Source organism: Coregonus lavaretus (assembly GCF_964263955.1).
Source record: "Coregonus lavaretus genome assembly, chromosome: 4".
Taxonomy (NCBI): Eukaryota; Metazoa; Chordata; class Actinopteri; order Salmoniformes; family Salmonidae; genus Coregonus; species Coregonus lavaretus.
The window spans coordinates 33,437,092-33,459,919 of NC_139991.1; the positions used below are offsets into that span (position 1 = coordinate 33,437,092).

Genomic DNA, 22,828 nt, shown 5'->3' on the forward strand with positions numbered 1-22,828 from the left:
CCAAATCATGAGAAAACAAAAAGAGAATTACTTGACACATTGGAAAGAACAAACAAAAAAACAGAGCAAACTAGAATGCTATTTGGCCCTAAACAGAGAGTACACAGTGGCAGAATACTTGACCACTGTGACTGACCCAAACTTAAGGAAAGCTTTGACTATGTACAGACTCAGTGAGCATAGCCTTGCTATTGAGAAAGGCCGCCGTAGGCAGACCTGGCTCTCAAGAGAAGACAGGCTATGTGCACACTGCCCACAAAATGAGGTGGAAACTGAGCTGCACTTCCTAACCTCCTGCCAAATGTATGACCATATTAGAGACACATATTTCCCTCAGATTACAGCGATCCACAAAGAATTCGAAAACAAACCCAATTTTGATAAACTCCCTTATCTACTGGGTGAAAAACCACAGTGTGCCATCACAGCTGCAAGATTTGTGACCTGTTGCCACAAGAAAAGGGCAACCAGTGAAGAAGAAACACCATTGTAAATACAACCCATATTTATTTATTTTCCCATTTGTACTTTAACTATTTGCACATTGTTACAACACTGTATATATACATAATATGACATTTGAAATGTCTTTATTCTTTTGAAACTTCTGAGTGTAATGTTTACTATTAATATTTATTGTTTATTTCACTTTTGTTTACTATCTACTTCACTTGCTTTGGCAATGTTAACACACGTTTCCCATGCCAATAAAGCCCTTAAATTGAAAATTGAATTGAATTGAGAGCATTTATTTTTGGCTAACTTGGAAAAACATCACCATCACCAATTCACATTGATCAACATTATTGTAAATGTGCCAGATTTAGCCAGCCAGCTAACTTTTATCTGTAGTCCCTAGGCAGGTCGATCAAATAATTTAAAGTACAAACAGTCATAAGAACATAAAAAAACATAATTGTTGCACGTCAGACAGCAGACGAACAGCACATGGCACTGTCCAGGACTGGCAGCTCACTCAGGTGGTCCAAAACTGCTCCCAAGTCCTTCCCCCTTGGCCCTAACCCGTCGATGTTTGCAGATCTGAAGGGTCCAGATAGGTATAAGCAGTGTAGTGGTTGTTCTGGTGGAGTGTCCACCATATTGCTAACACCTTCAAGACCAGCAATTAAATTAAAGGGTTAGGTCATGGGAAGGGAGGGAATTAGGACTGGCTGATACTGTACAATAGCAGTAGGCCTAGTGGTAGTAGGCCTAGTATTATTATTATTATTAGTAGTAGTATTATTAGTAGTATTAGTATTAGTAGTAGTAGTAGTAGTAGTAGTAGTAGTAGTAGTAGTAGTAGTAGTAGTAGTAGTAGTAGTAGTAGTAGTAGTAGTAGTATCAGTATCAACACACCCATGTAGTGAGCCTGCCGTTGTGGTCTATGAAGAAGGGTCGTCCGTTGGGTGCTATCCTCATCTCCCACCCCGGGGGCAGGAAGCTCTGCTGGGGCTTGTGTCCTGACTTGGGGGAGCTATAGGGGGAGGGCTGGGGAGACTGGGGGTTGGAGAGGGTCTCCTTCACCGCCACACGCACCGCTATGTTGTTGGCCACCCCCTGGAATAGGACAGACACCAATCGAAAACAAGAAGTCAGTCAAGTGTGGACTTATATTGATGTTTTTACTGCCTGTGTGCATACACCAGGGAAATTCCTAGCAAGCAGCAAACATTTGTTGCACGGCAATAGTTTTCTGATTCTGATATCTACAGCAAATCTATACCGTCTTATCAACTTCCTAATCACTTTCGAAGCAACTATGTTCAACTTAATTAGGCCAGTTCCTAAATTACTCTTTAAAACACAATCTTTCTGTTCCTTGATGATATCTGACTTTTAATATGAGGGAAAATATTGTCTTAATTATTCTCTTATCTCTTATGAAATATTTAATTACCACTTTGACAAGTTGATGATTTCCCCTCAATCTACTCTCTCCCAGTCGTGAGAAAAACACCTCCTCACCTCCCTCCTCTTCCTTCTATGCTTTAATTAACTATCTTCCCAGTTTAGCTCTCTAGACACAGAGATCTGCACCACTGACATTAAAAGACAGCCTATAGGGAGGAGGTCAGAGACCTGGCCGTGTGGTGCCAGGACAACAACCTCTCCCTCAACGTGACCAAGACAAAGGAGATGATTGTGGACTACAGGAAAAAAAAGAGGACTGAGCACGCCCCCATTCTCATCGACGGGGCTGTAGTGGAACAGGTTGAGAGCTTCAAGTTCCTTGGTGTCCACATCACCAACGAACTATCATGGTCCAAACACACCAAGACAGTCGTGAAGAGGGCACGACAAAGCCTATTCCCCCTCAGGAGACTGAAAAGATTTGGCATGGGTCCTCAGATCCTCAAAAAATTCTACAGCTGCACCATCGAGAGCATCCTGACTGGTTGCATCACCGCCTGGTATGGCAACTGCTTGGCCTCCGACCTCAAGGCACTACAGAGGGTAGTGCGTACAACCCAGTACATCACTGGGGCCAAGCTTCCTGCCATCCAGGACCTCTATACCAGGCGGTGTCAGAGGAAGGCCCTCAAAATTGTCAAAGACTCCAGCCACCCTAGTCATAGACTGTTCTCTCTGCTACCGCACGGCAAGCGGTACCGGAGTGCCAAGTCTAGGTCCAAAAGACTTCTCAACAGCTTCTACCCCCAAGCCATAAGACTCCTGAACAGCTAATCATGGCTACCCGGACTATTTGCACTGCCCCCCCACCCCATCCTTTTTACGCTGCTGCTACTCTGTTAATTATTTATGCATAGTCACTTTAACTCTACCCACATGTACATATTACCTCAACTACCTCAACTAGCCGGTGCCCCCGCACATTGACTCTGCAACGGTACCCCCCTGTATATATAGCCTCCCTACTGTCACTTTATTTTACTTCTGCTCTTTTTTTTCTCAACACTTTTTTTGTTGTTGTTTTATTTGTACTTTTTTTGTTAAAAATAAATGCACTGTTGGTTAAGGGCTGTAAGTAAGCATTTCACTGTAATGTCTGCACCTGTTGTATTCGGCGCATGTGACCAATAAAATTTGATTTGATTTGATTTGAAAACAACTTTTTTCATTTTGTACATGCATTGTATTACCATGCTAACTGCTAATTGAGCAAACAACTTCGTTAACATGGTTTCTAAGCTGATGCAGCATCATTATTACATGATGTTATGTGAGGCTACAGTATGTTGTTTAGCATCATTAACTGTAGTCTTAATAACTGTAATAAACAATGTTGAGCACAAACACGAGACCAGAGAGCGATAAACCACCTGATCCTCCTCAGTCCTATTCCTTCTGTTAGCTTGCGGTCTTACAATACTATTAATGACAAAGCTAGCAAAGCTAGTATTTAGTGGCCAATTATAAACCCAAATCTGATACAATATCTAGTAAGCTATGTGTGCAGAAAACACACAAGACCATACAAATTGTGAACTAATTCAGAACAAAACAACAACGCCTCCATGAATAGAAGGCTTGGCACAGAGCGTGCACACTTCCCCACCACACGCAGCACACTCAACGCACACACACACACACAGATGAGTGAGGTTTACCTGATATGGCCAACAGCTGCTAACCTCACTTCATCACAATGATGCAACATTTCAAAATGACCGACCCCAGGTCACTGGACACGCCTTCTGGTTGACCCAAAAATCGACTGCTCTGATACTCTTCCTCGACACTTAATACAGTGCCTTTGAGTAAACCATGCTTAACCAAGTGGTGGCAGAAATCAGAAGTCAGAAGAAAGACAATCTCACGTAACCTTTGACTTCTTGCAGAAATAAGAGGTGTTCCTCACAGAGCTTGGATCAGAGAGAATATTGAGAGCTAAAACCGCATTGGTAATTTCTTTAGTGAAACATCATAAAAGCCATTCATTCTGTAGAGCTTTCCAGTGTAAAGAAATATTCAATACCATTATTAGGCTTAACAAAAGCTATGACAGAAAGAGATAACAGGGTGTGCTTTGTTCCACTTTTCCTCCATTCCCTACCAGCCTAAAGCTTGTTGCTACAGATATCAAGCCGTGAAGCCACAGAGCCATCAAATCAAATCAAAGTTTATTGGTCGAGCACACAGATTTGCAGATGTTATCGCAGGTGCAGCAAAATGCTTGTGTTTCTACCTCCAACAGGCAGTAATATCTAGCAATACAAAACAATACACACATAATCCAAAAAGTTAAAAAAGAAAGAAATTAAGAAATATCTAAAAAAGCCAGAGTCCAAAATTACTGTAAATATACAGTGCCTTCAGAAAGTATTCATACCCATTGACTTATTCCACATTTTGTTGTTACAGCCTGAATTCAAAATTGATTAAATATACATTTTTCTCACCTATCTACACACAATACCCCGTGATGACAAAGTGAAAACATGTTTATTTTTATTTTTGCAAATGTATTGAAAATGAAATACTGAATTCTCATTTACATAAGTATTCAAACCCCTGAGTCAATACATGTTAGAATAACCTTTGGCAGCTATTACAGCTGTGAGACTTACTGGGTAAGTCTCTGAAGTTATTGTCCTACTGAAAGGTACATTTGTCTCCCAGTGTCTGTTGGAAGGCAGACTGAACTAAGTTTTCCTCTAGGATTTTGCCTGTGCTTAGCTCTATTTAGTTTATTTTTATCCAACAAAAAAAAACTCCCTAGCACTTGCCAATGACAAGCATACCCATAACATGATGCAGCCACCACAATGCTTGAAAATATAAAGACTGATACTCAGTGATGTGTTGGATTTGCCCCAAACATAACGCTTTGTATTCAAGACATAAAGATAATTTATTTGCCTCATTCTTTGCGGTTTAACTTTAGTGCCTTATTGCAAACAGGATGCATGTTTTGGAATATTTTTATTCTGTACAGGCTTCCTTCTTTTCACTCTGTCAATTAGATCATCTGATGCAGCACTCCAGCACTCTCCTTCTTGGTCAAATAGCCCTTTCACAGCCTGGAGGTGTGTTGGGTCATTGTTCTGTTGAAAAACTAATGATAGTCCCACTAAGCCCAAACCAGATGGGATGGCGTATCGCTACAGAATGCTGTGGTAGCCATGCTGGTTAAGTGTGCCTTGAATTCTAAATAAATCACAGACAGTGTCACCAGCAAAGCACCCCCACACCATAACACCTCCTCCTTCATGCTTTACGGTGGGAACTACACATGCAGAGATCATCCGTTCACCCACACCGCGTCTCACAAAGACACAGCGGTTGGAACCAAAAATCTCAAATTTGGCCTCCAGACCAAAGGACACATTTCCACCGGTCTAATGTCCATTGCTCGTGTTTCTTGGCCCAAGAAGGTCTCTTCTTCTTATTGGTGTCCTTTAGTAGTGGTTTCTTTGCAGCAATTCGACCACGAAGACCTGATTTCACACAGTCCCCTCTGAACAGTTGATGTTGAGATGTGTCTGTGACTTGAACTCTGTGAAGCATTTATTTGGTCTGCAATTTCTGAGGCTGGTAACTTTAATGAACTTATCCTCTGCAGCAGAGGTAACTCTGGGTCTTCCATTCTTGTGGCGGTCCTCATGAGAGCCAGTTTCATCATAGCGCTTGATGGTTTTTGCGAATTCCACTGAAATATTCCGTATTGACTGACCTTCATGTCTTAAAGTAATGATAGACTGTCGTTTCTCAAATCAAATCACATTTTATTTGCCACATGCACCGAATACAACAGATGTAGACATTACAGTGAAATGCTTACTTACAAGCCCTTAACCAACAATGCAGTTGTTTAACGAAAAAGTAAAATAAAAAAAGTGTTAGGTAAAAAAATTAAGGCAAATAACTAAAGAGCAGCAGTAAAATAAAATAACAGTATGGAGGCTATATACAAGGGGGTACTGCTACAGAGTCAATGTGCGGGGGCACTGGCTAGTCGAGGTAATTGAGGTAATATGTACATGTGGGTAGAGTTAAAGTGACTATGCATAAATAATAAACAGAGTAGCAGCAGCGTAAAAGAGGGGGATGGGGTGGGGTGGGGGGTTGTGCAAATAGTCCGGGTAGCCATGATTAGCTGTTCAGGAGTCTTTGCTTATTTGAGCTGTTCTTGCCATAATATGGACTTGGTCTTTTACCAAATAGGGCTATCTTCTGTATACCCCCCTACCTTGTCACAACACAACTGATTGGCTCAAACGCATTAAGAAGGAAAGAAATTCCACAAATTAACTTTTAAGAAGGCACACCTGTTAATTTAAATGCATTCCAGGTGACTACCTCATGAAGCTGATTGAGAGAATGCCAAGAGTCTGCAAAGCTGTCATCAAGGCAAAGTGTTGCTATTTGAAGAATCTCAAATATAAAATATATTTTGATTTCTTTAACACTTTTTTGGTTACTACATGATTCCATATGTGTTATTTCATAGTTTTGATGTCTTCACTATTATTATACAATGTAAAAAATAAATAAAAACCCTTGAATGAGTAGCTGTGTCCAAACTTTTGACTGGTAGTGTATATATAGTGTTTTGCAGTAATGATACATTTCGATAAATTATGATAAATTATATTTTTGGGAGGTGCACAGTTCCTCTCCATTAGAGCCTTTTTTACACCATGTCAAATAAATTGCCATAATATATTAGCCTAAGTTATTTGGTTACCAGGTGATCCAGCAAAAGGCTGCAAAGGAAAATAAGGCATGATAAACATTTTCCCAACTCAACTTAATTCAGAAAAGTTACCAAGTGTAACTCACATTAAACTGAAATAAGGGCAAAGTACCCAGAGGGCTTATGTAAAAATCCTGCAAAAACATTGTAAACAAAAAATATTTTCCCAACCCCTAAAGTTAGCTACATAACAAAAAGAAAAAATATCTTGAAAAATAGGCTAAATATGTTCATAATTAATAAATAATATCAGCAATAAAAAGCTCTGTTCAGTTTCGCTTTATCTCAGTGTCAGCACATTTTCAGTGTCAGTACATTTGTAAACAGTACAGTACAACTGAAAAATAATACAATTTCATCAACCTGGCCTTCAGGCCCATCCTACTCAAGGTTTTTAGCCAGAAAAACCAACATATTGACCGTTGTCTGGTTTCAACCATGAATTGCAGCATGTAACAATGTTGCCGCTTGTGCTGAAGACTCGCTCAGACGGCGAGCTGTCCGTTGTGATGCACACCTGCTTTTCCTCTGGCTGATGCTAGGCTGCTAGTGAGTCCCTTAGCCCCTGGGCTATTATCTTCCCAGTGCGTTCCTCTGGAAAGTAGGCAGTCTGCAAGCACCTGCTGCACAGCTTCCAGTCCGCATCGATGTGGTGCAGTGTTAATGACATGTAGGGCTCCATTGTCCTGCTGGACCACATATCAGTTGTTGTTGCAAAATAGTGCACCTGTTTCAGCTCCGCTGCTATTTTGGACTGACATTTATCGTACATGCCGTTTGTGAGAAATATATTCTTGATGGGATTTTGTATATCTTGTCCAGAGTGTGAATCATCTACTTGAACCTACTTTGTTCAACTGTTGAAATTGGGGCCATGTCTTTTGCGATGTGGTAGATTTTGGTATCTGTTATTTCATTCAATCGGTGAGAGTGTGTTGCATAGGGAGTTGCGTGTGCAAACGATTCCGTAATGGATTGTTGCCCATGACGCTTGTTGGCCTCTGCATCATTTTTCTTCACCATGCATTCGTCATGCTATATTACATGCCTGTGTTTCAAATGGTGGAATAAGTTGCTTGTGTTACCTCACTAGGTTTAAAACCAAAATAAGCCCCCCCCCAAAAAATAATAATAACGACACCGTATCCTTCTTTGGCAGTAATTGTTCTTCGATTTCTAAGACTGCATTTTCTTCATCGTCTCCATTCATTTTCATTCACTAATGAACAAGGCTACTCGCAACATCACTTGGGAGAACTGCCAACAACAGGTGTGGGAAGCATGGGATAGAACACGGATCTGATTGGCTGCTGTAGTCTTGTAGCACAATGCTTTTTTCCATGACGTTTTGCATTCATATATGTCGCGTTGCTCTGTAGGCTATTGTTTAATGCATGCAGGAACATTGTGTAGGCTAATCACCTAAAATTACCGACATACGCAAAATTGCTTCGGTATGAGTTAGAAATGTCAGTGTCGGTCATTTTCAGTTTATCGTCCCAGCTCTAGTGTATACGTCGACACTATTCTCAGAGGCAACCCGTAACATTTACCAAGCCGTGTGATAAAACCAATCTTGTTCAGACCAACGTTGAAAAGTCCTTACCACGGGTGCTTCCTGGCAGTTGTTATGTACATATTGTTGTTTTATTCCTTTTCCTCATTTTCTCATTTAACTATAAGATGTAAATGTTGCGTTTTTTATTGTTCCTGGAGGCTGTTGCCATAGTGATAACCAAAATATACCTGCCTATAAGTGGGGTGAAGCAGAATGGAGGCGTGATCTGATTTGCCTAAGGGTGGATGGGGGAGGGCTTACAGTGCCTTGCAAAAGTATTCATCCCCCTTAGCATTATTCCTATTTTGTTGCATTACAACCTGTAATTTAAATGGATTTTTATTTGGATTTCACCAAATTGGTGAAGTGAAATGAAAAAAATAACTTGTTTCAAAACATTCTAAAAAATAAATAACAGAAAAGTGGTGCATGCATATGTATTCACCCCCTTTGCTATGAAGCCCCTAAATGAGATCTGGTGCAACCAATTACCTTCAGAAGTCATATAATTAGTTAAATAAAGTCCACCTGGGTATGGTAAGTGTGGAAAGCGACCTGTTGAAGTCGATAAATGACAAATTGGGCATACTAGAATTGGTCAGTAAAGACGTAAAAGAGTTGAAAGCGAGTCTTCAAATGAGTGACGAAAAAGCTTTGGTAATGGAGAAAGAAACCAAAGAATTAAAAGTGACAGTCTCTAAAATGGAAACGGACGTTAGGGAACTAAAAAAGGAGAACAATCTTCTGAGAGAAGCCTTACTAGACATCCAAACTAGATCGATGAGGGAAAATCTAGTACTTACGGGTATTCAGGAAAAGGAGGGAGAAATAACAGAGAATATTATGAAGGACTTCCTGCATACAGCGCTACAAATCCCACTCGAGGCTGTCGATAAAATCCAACTCGAACGTGTACATCGTTTCGGAAAAAGAGGACAGAAATATGAGCGCCCAATCGTTGCCAAATTTGCTTTTTTTAAGGATAAAGCTATGGTGAAAAGCCTAGGGAAAAGACTTGCTGGCACGAAAATAGGCATGAATGATCAGTTCCCGAGGGAGATTGTAGAAAGGCGCAAAGTTCTGTATCCAATCTTCAAGGAAAACAGATTAAAAGGGAAACGTGTTGCACTAGTGGTGGATAAATTATATATTGACAACCAAATGTTAAGAGACACAAAGACTACTCCATGGCTATTCTAAAAGTTGTAATAGAGGAGTCAAATATTGGAGCACCTGATACTAGCAATGATAAGGATTGTAATATTAAATAACATTTATAGTAAGTATAGTATTTTATAAAAGGATAAAACGATATAACAAGCAGAATAATACATATTTAAATACAAATAATTAGAACATGGCTTTTTTGGCGGGAGGTTGTTGTTTTGGCGGATGGTTGTTGTGGTTGGTCCTGTGTTCTCTCTGGCGTCCTTTCCCCCTTGCGGCAGATGTGGATGCGGGTGGGTTTGCACGCTCGGCCCATTTCTTCCCCAGTCAACCATGTGGTGTGCATTTTTGTGTTTGAAAAGGTGCGGCGTTAAGTGAGTGAGAGGGGAAATGGTTGCATATCCCAGAGCCGACCGGGGGTCTATGAGCAGGGGTAGTGAGAGAGAGCTTTCAATTTTGTGTAGATGAGGGATATACAGTGGGGAAAAAAAGTATTTAGTCAGCCACCAATTGTGCAAGTTCTCCCACTTAAAAAGATGAGAGAGGCCTGTAATTTTCATCATTAGTACACGTCAACTATGACAGACAAAATGAGAGAAAAAAAATCCAGAAAATCACATTGTAGGATTTTTTATGAATTTATTTGCAAATTATGGTGGAAAATAAGTATTTGGTCAATAACAAAAGTTTCTCAATACTTTGTTATATACCCTTTGTTGGCAATGACACAGGTCAAACGTTTTCTGTAAGTCTTCACAAGGTTTTCACACACTGTTGCTGGTATTTTGGCCCATTCCTCCATGCAGATCTCCTCTAGAGCAGTGATGTTTTGGGGCTGTCGCTGGGCAACACGGACTTTCAACTCCCTCCAAAGATTTTCTATGGGGTTAAGATCTGGAGACTGGCTAGGCCACTCCAGGACCTTGAAATGCTTCTTACGAAGCCACTCCTTCGTTGCCCGGGCGGTGTGTTTGGGATCATTGTCATGCTGAAAGACCCAGCCACGTTTCATCTTCAATGCCCTTGCTGATGGAAGGAGGTTTTCACTCAAAATCTCACGATACATGGCCCCATTCATTCTTTCCTTTACACGGTTCAGTCGTCCTGGTCCCTTTGCAGAAAAACAGCCCCAAAGCATGATGTTTCCACCCCCATGCTTCACAGTAGGTATGGTGTTCTTTGGATGCAACTCAGCATTCTTTGTCCTCCAAACACGACGAGTTGAGTTTTTACCAAAAAGTTATATTTTGGTTTCATCTGACCATATGACATTCTCCCAATCCTCTTCTGGATCATCCAAATGCACTCTAGCAAACTTCATACGGCTTAAGCAGGGGGACACGTCTGGCACTGCAGGATTTGAGTCCCTGGCGGCGTAGTGTGTTACTGATGGTAGGCTTTGTTACTTTGGTCCCAGCTCTCTGCAGGTCATTCACTAGGTCCCCCCGTGTGGTTCTGGGATTTTTGCTCACCGTTCTTGTGATCATTTTGACCCCACGGGGTGAGATGTTGCGTGGAGCCCCAGATCGAGGGAGATTATCAGTGGTCTTGTATGTCTTCCATTTCCTAATAATTGCTCCCACAGTTGATTTCTTCAAACCAAGCTGCTTACCTATTGCAGATTCAGTCTTCCCAGCTTGGTGCAGGTCTACAATTTTGTTTCTGGTGTCCTTTGACAGCTCTTTGGTCTTGGCCATAGTGGAGTTTGGAGTGTGACTGTTTGAGGTTGTGGACAGGTGTCTTTTATACTGATAACAAGTTCAAACAGGTGCCATTAATACAGGTAACGAGTGGAGGACAGAGGAGCCTCTTAAAAAATAAATTACATGTCTGTGAGAGCCAGAAATCTTGCTTGTTTGTAGGTGACCAAATACTTATTTTCCACCATAATTTGCAAATAAATTCATTAAAAATCCTACAATGTGATTTTCTGGATTTTTTTCTTCTCAATTTGTCTGTCATAGTTGACGTGTACCTATGATGAAAATTACAGGCCTCTCTCATCTTTTTAAGTGGGAAAACTTGCACAATTGGTGGCTGACTAAATACTTTTTTTCCCCACTGTATATATAGAGGTGAAAGCATTGGAAATGCTTTTGGCGGTTAATCTGCTTCTGTTTTGTGGGTGGTACTGTGTGCTGTTTTCGATGGATGGGTCCAGGCCTCTCGGGGCCTTAGGGATGCGGAGGGACGTGGGTGGGATGCTGATCACTGGGATGACGGCACAACTTGGGATGGGGAGGGGCTTTAGCGGGGGAATTAGTGGAGAACAATTGAAGGGTTGCTCCGTAGCAGTGCAAATATCACGGTACAGCTATATGGACACTCAATCATTACGCTATTTTTTATTGGTAAATTTACAAACATATATAATGATAAATAGACTTGAAACTTGTATCTCATTATGGTGTATGGTGAAATAAGTATAGCCAGTTATAATTGTAATGGCTTAGCTGATAATAACAAAAGAAGAACAATATTTACATGGCTCAAAGAGAAGGAATATAATATATATTGTATACAGGAAACTCATTCAACAATTCGAGATGAAGTAGCGTGGGAAAAAGAATGGGTGGGGGGGGGGAATATACTTCTCCCATGGGCAAAGAAATTCAAAAGGGGTGATGATATTAATTAATAGTAATTTCGATCCGAATGTGCAAATTGTACAAATAGATACACAAGGTAGATGGATTATTTTAAATATGTTATTGGACCATAAACAGATATGGCTCATTAACCTTTACGGACCAAATAATGATGATCCACAATTCTTTGACAATATATATAATAAATTATCAAGCCTGCAAGCAACTCAAGACAATATTATTATGGTGGGGGATTATAATACTGTTTTAAATAGCTCAATGGACCGTAAAGGAAATCACACCACAAACAATCACCCACATGCTCTTAAGGAAATTGTGAATGTCATGGATACATTAGAACTAGTAGATATATGGAGGCTTAAATATACTGATCTAGTGAGATATACATGGCGGAGACTGAATCAAGCTAGTCGTCTTGACTTCTTTCTTATCTCATTCTCGTTGGCACCAAAAGTAAAAAAAAGTGTTGATAGGGGACAGAATGCGGTCGGACCATCATATAATAGGCATATACATTACTCTTACTGAATCTCCACGTGGGCGAGGATATTGGAAATTTAATCAAAGCCTATTGGATGATAATTTATTTATAATTAGAACAAAGGAATTTATAACTGACTTTTTCCAACAAAAAATAGGTACAGCGAATCCCCTTATTGTATGGGACACCTTTAAATGTGCCTTTAGAGGCCATGCAATTCAGTACTCATCTCTAAAACAAAAGCAATTTAGGTCAAAAGAGTTTATACTAAGAAAGGAAATAGAAAGTCTAACAGAACAGATAGATGGCAATAAAAACTGTAACATAGAGGCTCAGAATAAATTAGAGGAAAAACAAAAAGAAATGGAGAAACTTATTCAAGAAAGATCAAGTGTAATATATTATAAAAATAAAGCAAACTGGATGGAATATGGGGAAAAATGCACAAAATTATTTTTTAATCTTCAACATAGGAATGCTACCAAAAAGAACTTAATGAAACTGGTTACAATTGACGGAGTCACCCATAATTCACCAAATGATATTTTGAAGGAAGAAACAAAGTTCTTTAAGCATATGTTTTCTTTTCAGTCGCCTCCATCTCCTCTAACTGAAGCTAATTGTAGAGATTTTTTTTCTATTGATAATGTCAAATTAACAGCCACACAGAAAGACTCATGTGAAGGTGAAATTACAGAGGAGGAACTTCTGGATGCAATTAAAGACTTTAAGTCTGGGAAAACTCCAGGGTTGGATGGCATACCAGTCGAGGTATACCAAACCTTTTTTGATATACTAAGTGGACCGTTATTAGCATGTTTTAACCACTCCTATGTAAATGGTAGATTATCTGACACTCAAGAAGAAGGTCTGATCTCATTATTACTGAAACAGGATACAAGTGGAAAATATAAAGATCCAGTCCATTTACAAAATTGGAGGCCCCTTACACTTCAGTGTTGTGATGCAAAAATCCTAGCAAAATGTATAGCGCATAGAATTAAAAAGGTATTGTCGGATATTATTCATTCTAAACAGACAGGTTTTTTACATGGAAGATACATTGGAGATAATATAAGGCAAGAATTGGAAACAATAGAACACTATGGAAAATATGGGAAACCAGGCCTGCTATTCATAGCAGACTTCGAAAAGGCATTTGATAAAGTTCGACTGGGGGTTATATATAAATGCCTGGAGCATTTCAACTTTGGAGAATCTCTTATAAAATGGGTCAAAATCATGTATAGTAACCCTAGGTGTAAAATAGTAAATAATGGCTATTTCTCAAAAAGTTTTAAACTGTCAAGAGGAGTGAAACAAGGTTGTCCACTATCGGCATATCTATTTATTGTGGCCATCGAGCTGTTAGCTATTAAAATCAGATCCAATAATAATATCAGAGGATTAGTAATACAGGGCTTAAAAACAAAGGTGTCATTGTACGCTGATGATTCATGTTTTCTTTTAAATCCACAACTAGAATCCCTCCACAGCCTCATAGAGGATCTAGATACATTTTCTAACCTCTCTGGATTACAACGAAATTATGACAAATGTACTATATTACGTTTTGGATCACTAAAAAATACAATTTTTACATTACCATGTAGTTTACCAATAAAATGGTCTGATGGTGATGTGGATATACTCGGAATACATATCCCAAAGGAAATAAATGATCTCACTTCAATAAATTTTAATAGAAAGTTAGCAAAAATAGATAAGATCTTACTACCATGAAAAGGAAAATACCCGTCAATTTGTGGAAAAGTCACCCTGATTAACTCTTTAGTATTATCCCAGTTTACCTATTTGCTTATGGTCTTGCCTACGCCTAGCGAACAGTTTTTTAAATGATATGAGAAAAAAATATTCAATTTTATTTGGAACGGCAAGCCAGACAAAATTAAAAGAGCATATTTATATAATGAATATGAATTCGGAGGACAGAAATTATTAAATATCAAAGCATTAGACCTATCACTAAAAGCTTCAGTCATACAAAAGTTATACTTAAATCCGAACTGGTTCTCAAGCAAATTAGTAAGATTGTCTCCCCCAATGTTCAAGAAAGGCCTTTTTCCCTTTATTCAGATTACAACCTCTCACTTTCAGTTATTTGAAAAGGAAATAATCTCCCAAAAGTCACTATTTCTAAAACAAGCCATAGAAAATTGGTTGCAATTTCAATTTAATCCTCCAGAAACGACAGAACAAATAATGCAACAAATATTGTGGTTAAATTCAAATATACTAATTGACAAAAAAACTTTCTTTTTTGACAGAATGTTTAAAAAAGGTATAATCTTCGTAAATGATATCATCGGTAGGACTGGTGGAGTTATGTCGCACATGCAGCTGACAAAAACATATGGAAATGTCTGCTCTACCCAAAATTACAACCAAATAATTGCAGCCTTACCGCAAAAGTGGAAGAGGAAAGTGGAAGGGGGAGAAAGTAAGGAACTTGTCTGTTGGCCTTGCATTAAAGAACATAATTGGTTAAGGAAAACTGTGATAAATAAAAAAGTATATCAGTTTCACTTAAGGACCACAGGATTGACAGCCGTCCCATATAGATTGCAAAATAGTTGGGAAGAGATCTTTGACGTACCGATCCCATGGCATAGTGTTTATGAACTGACACGCAAAACGACACCAGATTCAAAAATTTGAATCTTTCAATTTAAATTATTATATAAAATTCTTGCTGCCAATAGAATGTTATTTATATGGGGGATACAATCTTCCCAGCTCTGCAGATTTTGCTGTGAAGAGACAGAATCATTAGATCATTTGTTTTGGTTCTGTCCATTTGTAGCTTGTTTTTGGACACAGGTCCAGGAATGGCTAAAGGATTGCAATATTTACCTGGAACTAACCTTGCAGATAGCATTACTGGGTGATCTGAAAAGTCATAGTCAATCAATCAATAATATAATAATACTTTTAGCAAAAATGTTTATTTTTAATTCAAAATCTGTTGAAGCAATGAGAATAGAAAGGTTCAGAACTTTTGTAAAACATCACAGTACGGTTGAAATATATATGGCAAATAGAAATCCTATATGGATGGTGTTAAGATATAGATGGGAGGTATTGAAAAGAGTTGAAGGATGGGACTAATAACAAATAGCAACAAATAATAACAAAGATAGCTAATAATGTAAGCATACTGTGTCCATAATAAGTATATAGGTTGTATGTTGGGAGCTTTTGGGAAAGAGCACAGTTAGAAGTATATGGCATATAGAAGCAAACCAGATGGACATCATGAAAATGATCGGAGAGGTTGAGAGTAGAAGAAGTTCAGGAGCAATAAAAAAAATAATATATATATATATATATATATATATAATAGAATTATTGTAAAATTAACTCTGTCCATAAGGTGTAGATAGTGAGTATGGACCGGAAGTAGAGGCCTGGGCATTGTTGTTCACTAGTTTGCTCCAAGTAGGGAAAGGATGGTGGGGTTGAAAATTAATAAAGGGGAGTATATATATATTTTTAAAAAACAATAAAAAAAAACATGGGGGATTGGAAGTGATGCAGACAATTACATTGATAGAAGATACAATCTATCTGCAATATTAAGCTGATCCATTCCCCCCAACAAAAAATAAATAAAAAATAAAAAATAAAAAATGAAAAATAACAATAACAAAAAATAAATAAATTCCACCTGTGTGCAATCTAACTGTCACATGATCTGCAACATGATTTCAGTATATATACACACCTGTTCTGAAAGGCCCCAGCGTCTGCAACACCACTAAGCAAGGGGCAACACCAAGCAAGCGGCACCATGAAGACCAAGGAGCTCTCCAGACAGGTCAGGGACAAAGTTGTGGAGAAGTACAGACCAGGGTTGGGTTATAAAAAAAATAGCTGAATCTTTGAACATCCCATGGAGCACCATTAAATCCATTATTAAAAAATTTAAAGAATATGGCACCACAACAAACCTGACAAGAGAGGGCCGCCCACCAAAACTCACGGACCAGGCAAGGAGGGCATTAATCAGAGAGGCAACAAAGAGACCAAAGATACCCTGAAGGAGCTGCAAAGCTCCACAGTGGATATTGGAGTATCTGTCGATAGGACCACTTTAAGTCGTACACTCCACAGATCTGAGCTTTACGGAAGAGTGGCCAGAAAAAAGCCATTGCTTAAAGAAAAAAATAAGCAAACACATTTACATTTTAGTCATTTAGCAGACGCTCTTATCCAGAGCGACTTACATTAGCAATTAGGGTTAAGTGCCTTGCTTAAGGGCACATCGACAGATTTTTCACCTAGTCGGCTTCGGGGATTAGAACCAGCGACCTTTCGGTTACTGGCACAGCGCTCTTACCCACTAAGCTACCTGCCGCCCTACATGTTTGGTGTTCACCAAAAGCTATGTGGGAGACTCTCCAAACATGTGGAAGAAGGTACTCTGGTCAGATGAGACTAAAATTGAGCTTTTTGGCCATCAAGGAAAATGTCTGCCGCAAACCCAGCACCTCTCATCACCCCGAGAACACCATCCCGACAGTGAAGCATGGTGGTGGCAGCATCATGCTGTGGGTATGTTTTTCATTGTCAGGGACTGGGAAACTGGTCAGAATTGAAGGAATGATGGATGGCGCTAAATACAGGGAAATTCTTGAGGGAAACCGGTTTCAGTCTTCCAGAGATTTGAGACTGGGACGGAGGTTCACCTTCCAGCAGGACAATGACCCTAAGCATACTGGTAAAGCAACACTCGAGTGGTTTAAGGGGAAACATTTAAATGTCTTGGAATGGCCTAGTCAAAGCCCAGACCTCAATCCAATTGAGAATCTGTTAGTTAAGCACACTCAAGTTTTCTGTTATTTTTTAAAACTTATTTCTTGTTTGTTTCACCCCAAAAAATATTTTGCATCTTCAAAGTGGTAGCCATGCTGTGTTAATCAAATGATACAAACCCCCAAAAAATCTATTAATTCCAGGTTGTAAGGCAACAAAATAGGAAAAATGCCAAGGGGGGGAATACTTTCGCAAGCCACTGTATAGACGGCCCGGAAGGGAGAGTAGCAATGATCCAGAGTCCTCGATGCGCGTGTAGCACAGGAGATGTGTTGATAGAATTTCGGTAGCGTTTTCCTCAGATTTCCTTTATTAAAGTCCCCAGCTACAATCATTGCCGCGGGAAGATCTTTTGAGTATAATAAAGCATTTTCTGGCTAGTAATAGAATACAATTCCTAATGTGACGAGTAGCCAAGACGAGAGGGATGTTGTAATTAAATTAGTAAACACAAGACTGTGTCTATTAATACTGAGCACAAATTAACAGCTATGCGATACATCGCAGAGAAAAGTGCTCACCTCGATCCAGCACCAACGGGTGGAAAGCGCCACCGCCACTCGCTGGGCTTGCTACATTAGTGGGCTAGTACACCTACGTGTTTGACATGGGCAGCAGCAGGCCTGCGAGCCGAGGGAGCGAGAATGCCATGTTCCATATTTGATATTGTTCCCGTTCCCTTTTCGCCAAGTTTAGAATTGTAAACTAATAGAAAATAGAAGTGGAAGACTATTGCGAGCACTGCGCCACATCCCTTGATATTCACCACAAGGGGGAGAGAAGAGGGAGAGAGAGAGAAGGGGGAGGCAGGGAGGCGTGTCCAATAGGCAATTTAATTCAAAGTTAATTGAATTTAACTGCCAAATTTATATAATTACTCCTGTCTTTACAGAAGCAAATAAAATCACTCAAAATAGGCTAGTACACCAGCAAGCATGATTTGGCGCCAGATGATAGTTCGCGTCAAAAGAAAGATGAAATACCCGCAATTTGGGCAGCTTGTGCGGCAAATACCAAATTGTTGAGATTGTTGAGTTGCGACTGTCAGCGAAAAGCAGCTAAAATCGGCCAAGGCATTTCGCAATATTTCAAAATATAACTGCGGAAAAACAGTTTGGAAAGCAAATGGCTATTGCTGTAAAGAGAAGACAATGAAAAGACTAATCTGTATTTTAGTTCTCAAAATTCTCAACTTGAGCGAATAATAGCCTATCTTATTTCGGCCATATCCCCGGTGAGTGAGCAGTGCACATATTCACCCTATCATTGGATCAGTCAGTGCCACTTGAAACTTTGTTTTTGGACTATAATTTCCTTCTCCAGGTTAGATGGACTTTATATTGTACAATTTGGGTCTCCCCTTTTCATAGGCCTAGATTAGATGGTTGCAGACAAGTTATTTTTGTAATCTGTTTGTCAGTGTCAGCAGTAGCCTACAGACCTATACTATCCTACAATCTCCAGACATAAAGCGTAGTAGAATTGCATGAAATGTGTTTATAAACACACAAATAAATTATAAGAAACATATCTGATATAGCACTATAGCATAGGCCTACTCTACGCCACTACATGCTTAGCCATGCACTGAGAATGCTATTCATTGACTACAGCTCAACGTTCAACACCATAGTGCCCTCAAAGCTCATCACTAAGCTAAGGACCCTGGGACTAAACACCTCCCTCTGCAACTGGATCCTAGACTTCCTGACGGGCTGCCCCCAGGTGGTAAGGGTAGGTAACAACACATCTACCATGCTGATCCTCAACACAGGGGCCCCTCAGGGGTGCGTGCTCAGTCCCCTCCTGTACTCCCTGTTCACCCATGACTGCATGGCCAGGCACGACTCCAACACCATCATTAAGTTTGCAGACGACACAACAGTGGTAGGCCTGATCACCGACAACGATGAGACAGCCTATAGGGAGGAGGTCAGAGACCTGGCCGTGTGGTGCCAGGATAACAACAACCTCTCCCTCAACGTAATCAAGACAAAGGAGATGATCATGGACTACAGGGAAAAAAAGAGGACTGAGCACGCCCCCATTCTCATTGACGGGGCTGTAGTGGAACAGGTTGAGAGCTTCAAGTTCCTTGGTGTCCACATCACCAACAAACTATCATGGTCCAAACACACCAAGACAGTCGTGAAGAGGGCACGACAAAGCCTATTCCCCCTCAGGAGACTGAAAAGATTTGGCATGGGTCCTCAGATCCTCAAAAAGTTCTACAGCTGCACCATAGAGAGCATCCTGACTTGTTCCACCCCACCCCACCACAACCCCCTCTTTTAGGCTGATGCTACTCTGTTTATTATTTATGCATAGTCACTTTAACTCTACCCACATGTACATATTACCTCGACTAACCGGTGCCCCCGCACATTGACTCTGTACCGGTACCCTCTGTATATAACCTTCCTACTGTTATTTTATTTTACTGCTGCTCTATTGTTTGTTAAGGGCTTGTATGTAAGCATTTCACTGTAATGTCTACACCCGTTGTATTCGGCGCATGTGGCAAATAAAATTTGATTTGAACACAGCAGTCTTTTTTGCGAACAGTGATTGAGTTATATTATTAGCCTAAATTATGACTATTCAATCTACTCATCACCTTAGGAGTAGTAGGCTATCTTACATAAGTCTGCAAATGCGATGTTAGATGCACGGAATGCTTTATTATAAAGGAGCATTTTTATGCTTAAAGTTTGCTTCCCCAAAATTAAAACTCACGCACCACCTATGGGAGAGGGGAGAGGGACAGAGACGGAGCGAGAGAGATCCAACTCAACTCCAAACCCCCACAACTGAATAGATAAGAGCATATAATGAGCGCACCGCTTACAAAACAGAGCTGAGCGCTCTCCATGCAGAATGGGGCCCATATATAAATATCCCCCCAAAAAATCTCTCCCCTATACCAATCCCATGATCATTTCTATCAATAATGCAATGGAATTATTATTATTATGATTTATTTATTTTTACAAGAAATTCTTGCAGTTTTACCATCTTCCTACCAGGGGTGATGCAGCACCTCCAGCACCCCTACATCCCACGGCTATGACTACAATACATGAAATACATGATTTAATTCAGATTCCTGAATTGAATGACATTGCTTGAAGGTAGTGTTGGTAAACAAAATTCAAGCTAGAAAAAATGCTAATGGCAGTCGAATGTTCATAGTGCAAGTATTGATACCAAGTCAGGATAAACAATCCATTTCATATAGGCAAATCATTTTGTTTGGACATACATTGCAAACCCATTCACACTCACTCTCACTGTAACAAAGATTAGACTGAAGGTGGTGAAAGTACTATCATGAAGGAGTGGAGAAGAGAAAAAAAGAGGGGCGTGAATGAGGTTAATAGAAATACAATGTTCAAGGAAGAGAAAAGAGAACAGTGTCAGGCAGCAAGACAGCAGAGTGGAGCTGAACCTGAAAGAGAGAAAGGGAGAAGAAAATTAGCATGTTAGATGGAAGAAGGAGGGAAGAAAGGAGAAGAGGAGAGATGGAGGAGAGGCCCGGCCTAGAGGGTGAAAAAGAAGAGATCAAAGAAAGGAAGGATATGAGAATGTTAGACAAGGAAGAGCAGAGGATGAAGGCAGGAAAGGAGGGAGGAAAGACAAATAAATGAAAGATGGAAGGAGGTCCAGCCTAGAAGATGGATAGGAGCCAGGGCAGGGAGTTCTCACCTCTAAGGGAGTGGACAGGGTAACAGTAGGTGAGCTGAGGCTTAGGGCGTGGCATATTTGGGGTTCACTCAGGTGGCTGTTGTCACTCAGTACAATGTGAGATGCAGTAGGGATAAAGGGAAGTCTGAACATCTAATGAAATTGCTAACCAGACTATTTGCATTGCCCCCTGTACAGTGAGGGGAAAAGGTATTTGATTCCCTGCTGATTTTGTATGTTTGCCCACTTACAAAGAAATTATCAGTCTATCATTTTAATGGTACGTTTATTTGAACAGTGAGAGACATAATAACAACAAAAGAATCCAGAAAAACGCATGTCAAAAATGTTATAAATAGATTTGCATTTTAATGAGGGAAATAAGTATTTGACCCCTCTGCAAAACATGATTTAGTACTTGGTGGCAAAACCCTTGTTGGCAATCACAGAGGTCAGACGTTTCTTGTAGTTGGCCACCAGGTTTGCACACATCTCAGGAGGGATTTTGGCCCCACTCCTATTTGTAGATCTTCTCCAAGTCATTAAGGTTTCGAGGCTGACGTTTGGCAACTCAAACCTTCAGCTCCCTCCACAGATTTTCTATGGGATTAAGGTCTGGAGACTGGCTAGGCCACTCCAGGACCTGAATATGCTTCTTATTGAGCCACTCCTTTGTTGCCTTGGCCGTGTGTTTTGGGTCACTGTCATGCTGGAATACCCATACACGACCCATTTTCAATGCCCTGGCTGAGGGAAGGAGGTTCTCACCCAAGATTTGACAGTACATGGCCCCGTCCATCGTCCCTTTGATGCGGTGAAGTTGTCCAGAAGTTGTTAGCAGAAAAACACCCCCAAAGCATAATGTTTCCACCTCCATGTTTGACGATGGGGATGATGTTCTTGGGGTCATAGGCAGCATTCCTCTTCCTCCAAACACGGCGAGTTGAGTTGATGCCAAAGAGCTCCATTTTGGTCTCATCTGACCACAACACTTTCACCCAGTTCTCCTCTGAATCATTCAGATGTTCATTGGCAAACTTCAGACGAGCATGTATATGTGCTTTCTTGAGCAGGGGGACCTTGCAGGCGCTGCAGGCTTTCAGTCCTTCACGGCGTAGTGTGTTACCAATTGTTTTCTTGGTGACTATGGTCCCAGCTGCCTTGAGATCATTGACAAGATCCTCCCGTGTAGTTCTGGGCTGATTCCTCACCGTTCTCATGATCATTGCAACTCCACGAGGTGAGATCTTGCATGGAGCCCCAGGCCAAGGGAGATTGACAGGTCTTTTGTGTTTTTTCCATTTGGGAATAATCGCACCAACTGTTGTCACCTTCTCACCAAGCTGCTTGTGATGGTCTTGTAGCCCATTCCAGCCTTGTGTAGGTCTACAATCTTGACCCTGATATCCTTGGAGAGCTCTTTGGTCTTGGCCATGGTGGAGAGTTTGGAATCTGATTGATTGATTGCTTCTGTGGACAGGTGTCTTTTATACAGGTAACAAGCTGAGATTAGGAGCACTCCCTTTAAGAGTGTGCTCCTAATCTCAGCTCGTTACCTGTATAAAAGACACCTGGGAGCCAGAAATCTTTCTGATTGAGGGGGGTCAAATACTTAGTTCCCTCATTAAAATGCAAATCAATTGATAAAATTTTTGACATGCGTTTTTCAGGATTTTTTTGTTGTTATTCTGTCTCTCACTGTTCAAATAAACCTACCATTAAAATTATAGACTGATCATGTCTTTGTCAGTGGGCAAACGTACAAAATCAGCAGGGGATCAAATACTTTTTTCCCTCACTGTATATAGCCTCACTATTGTTATTTTACCACT

At 40.3% G+C, this 22,828-nt stretch overlaps 1 protein-coding gene across 1 annotated transcript in view; it reads right to left on the reverse strand.

The window, feature by feature from the left end:
• LOC311127410 (E3 ubiquitin-protein ligase NEDD4-like) overlaps positions 1–22,828 on the reverse strand; it is a gene marked incomplete at its 5' end in the record, with an annotated part of 110,044 nt that overhangs the window by 48,136 nt on the left and 39,080 nt on the right. The window contains 2 exons of the mRNA XM_084159259.1: positions 1,360–1,560; positions 21,018–21,149. Coding sequence (XP_084015385.1) covers positions 1,360–1,560; positions 21,018–21,149 — 333 coding nt within the window. The remainder of the gene's footprint in view (positions 1–1,359; positions 1,561–21,017; positions 21,150–22,828) is intronic.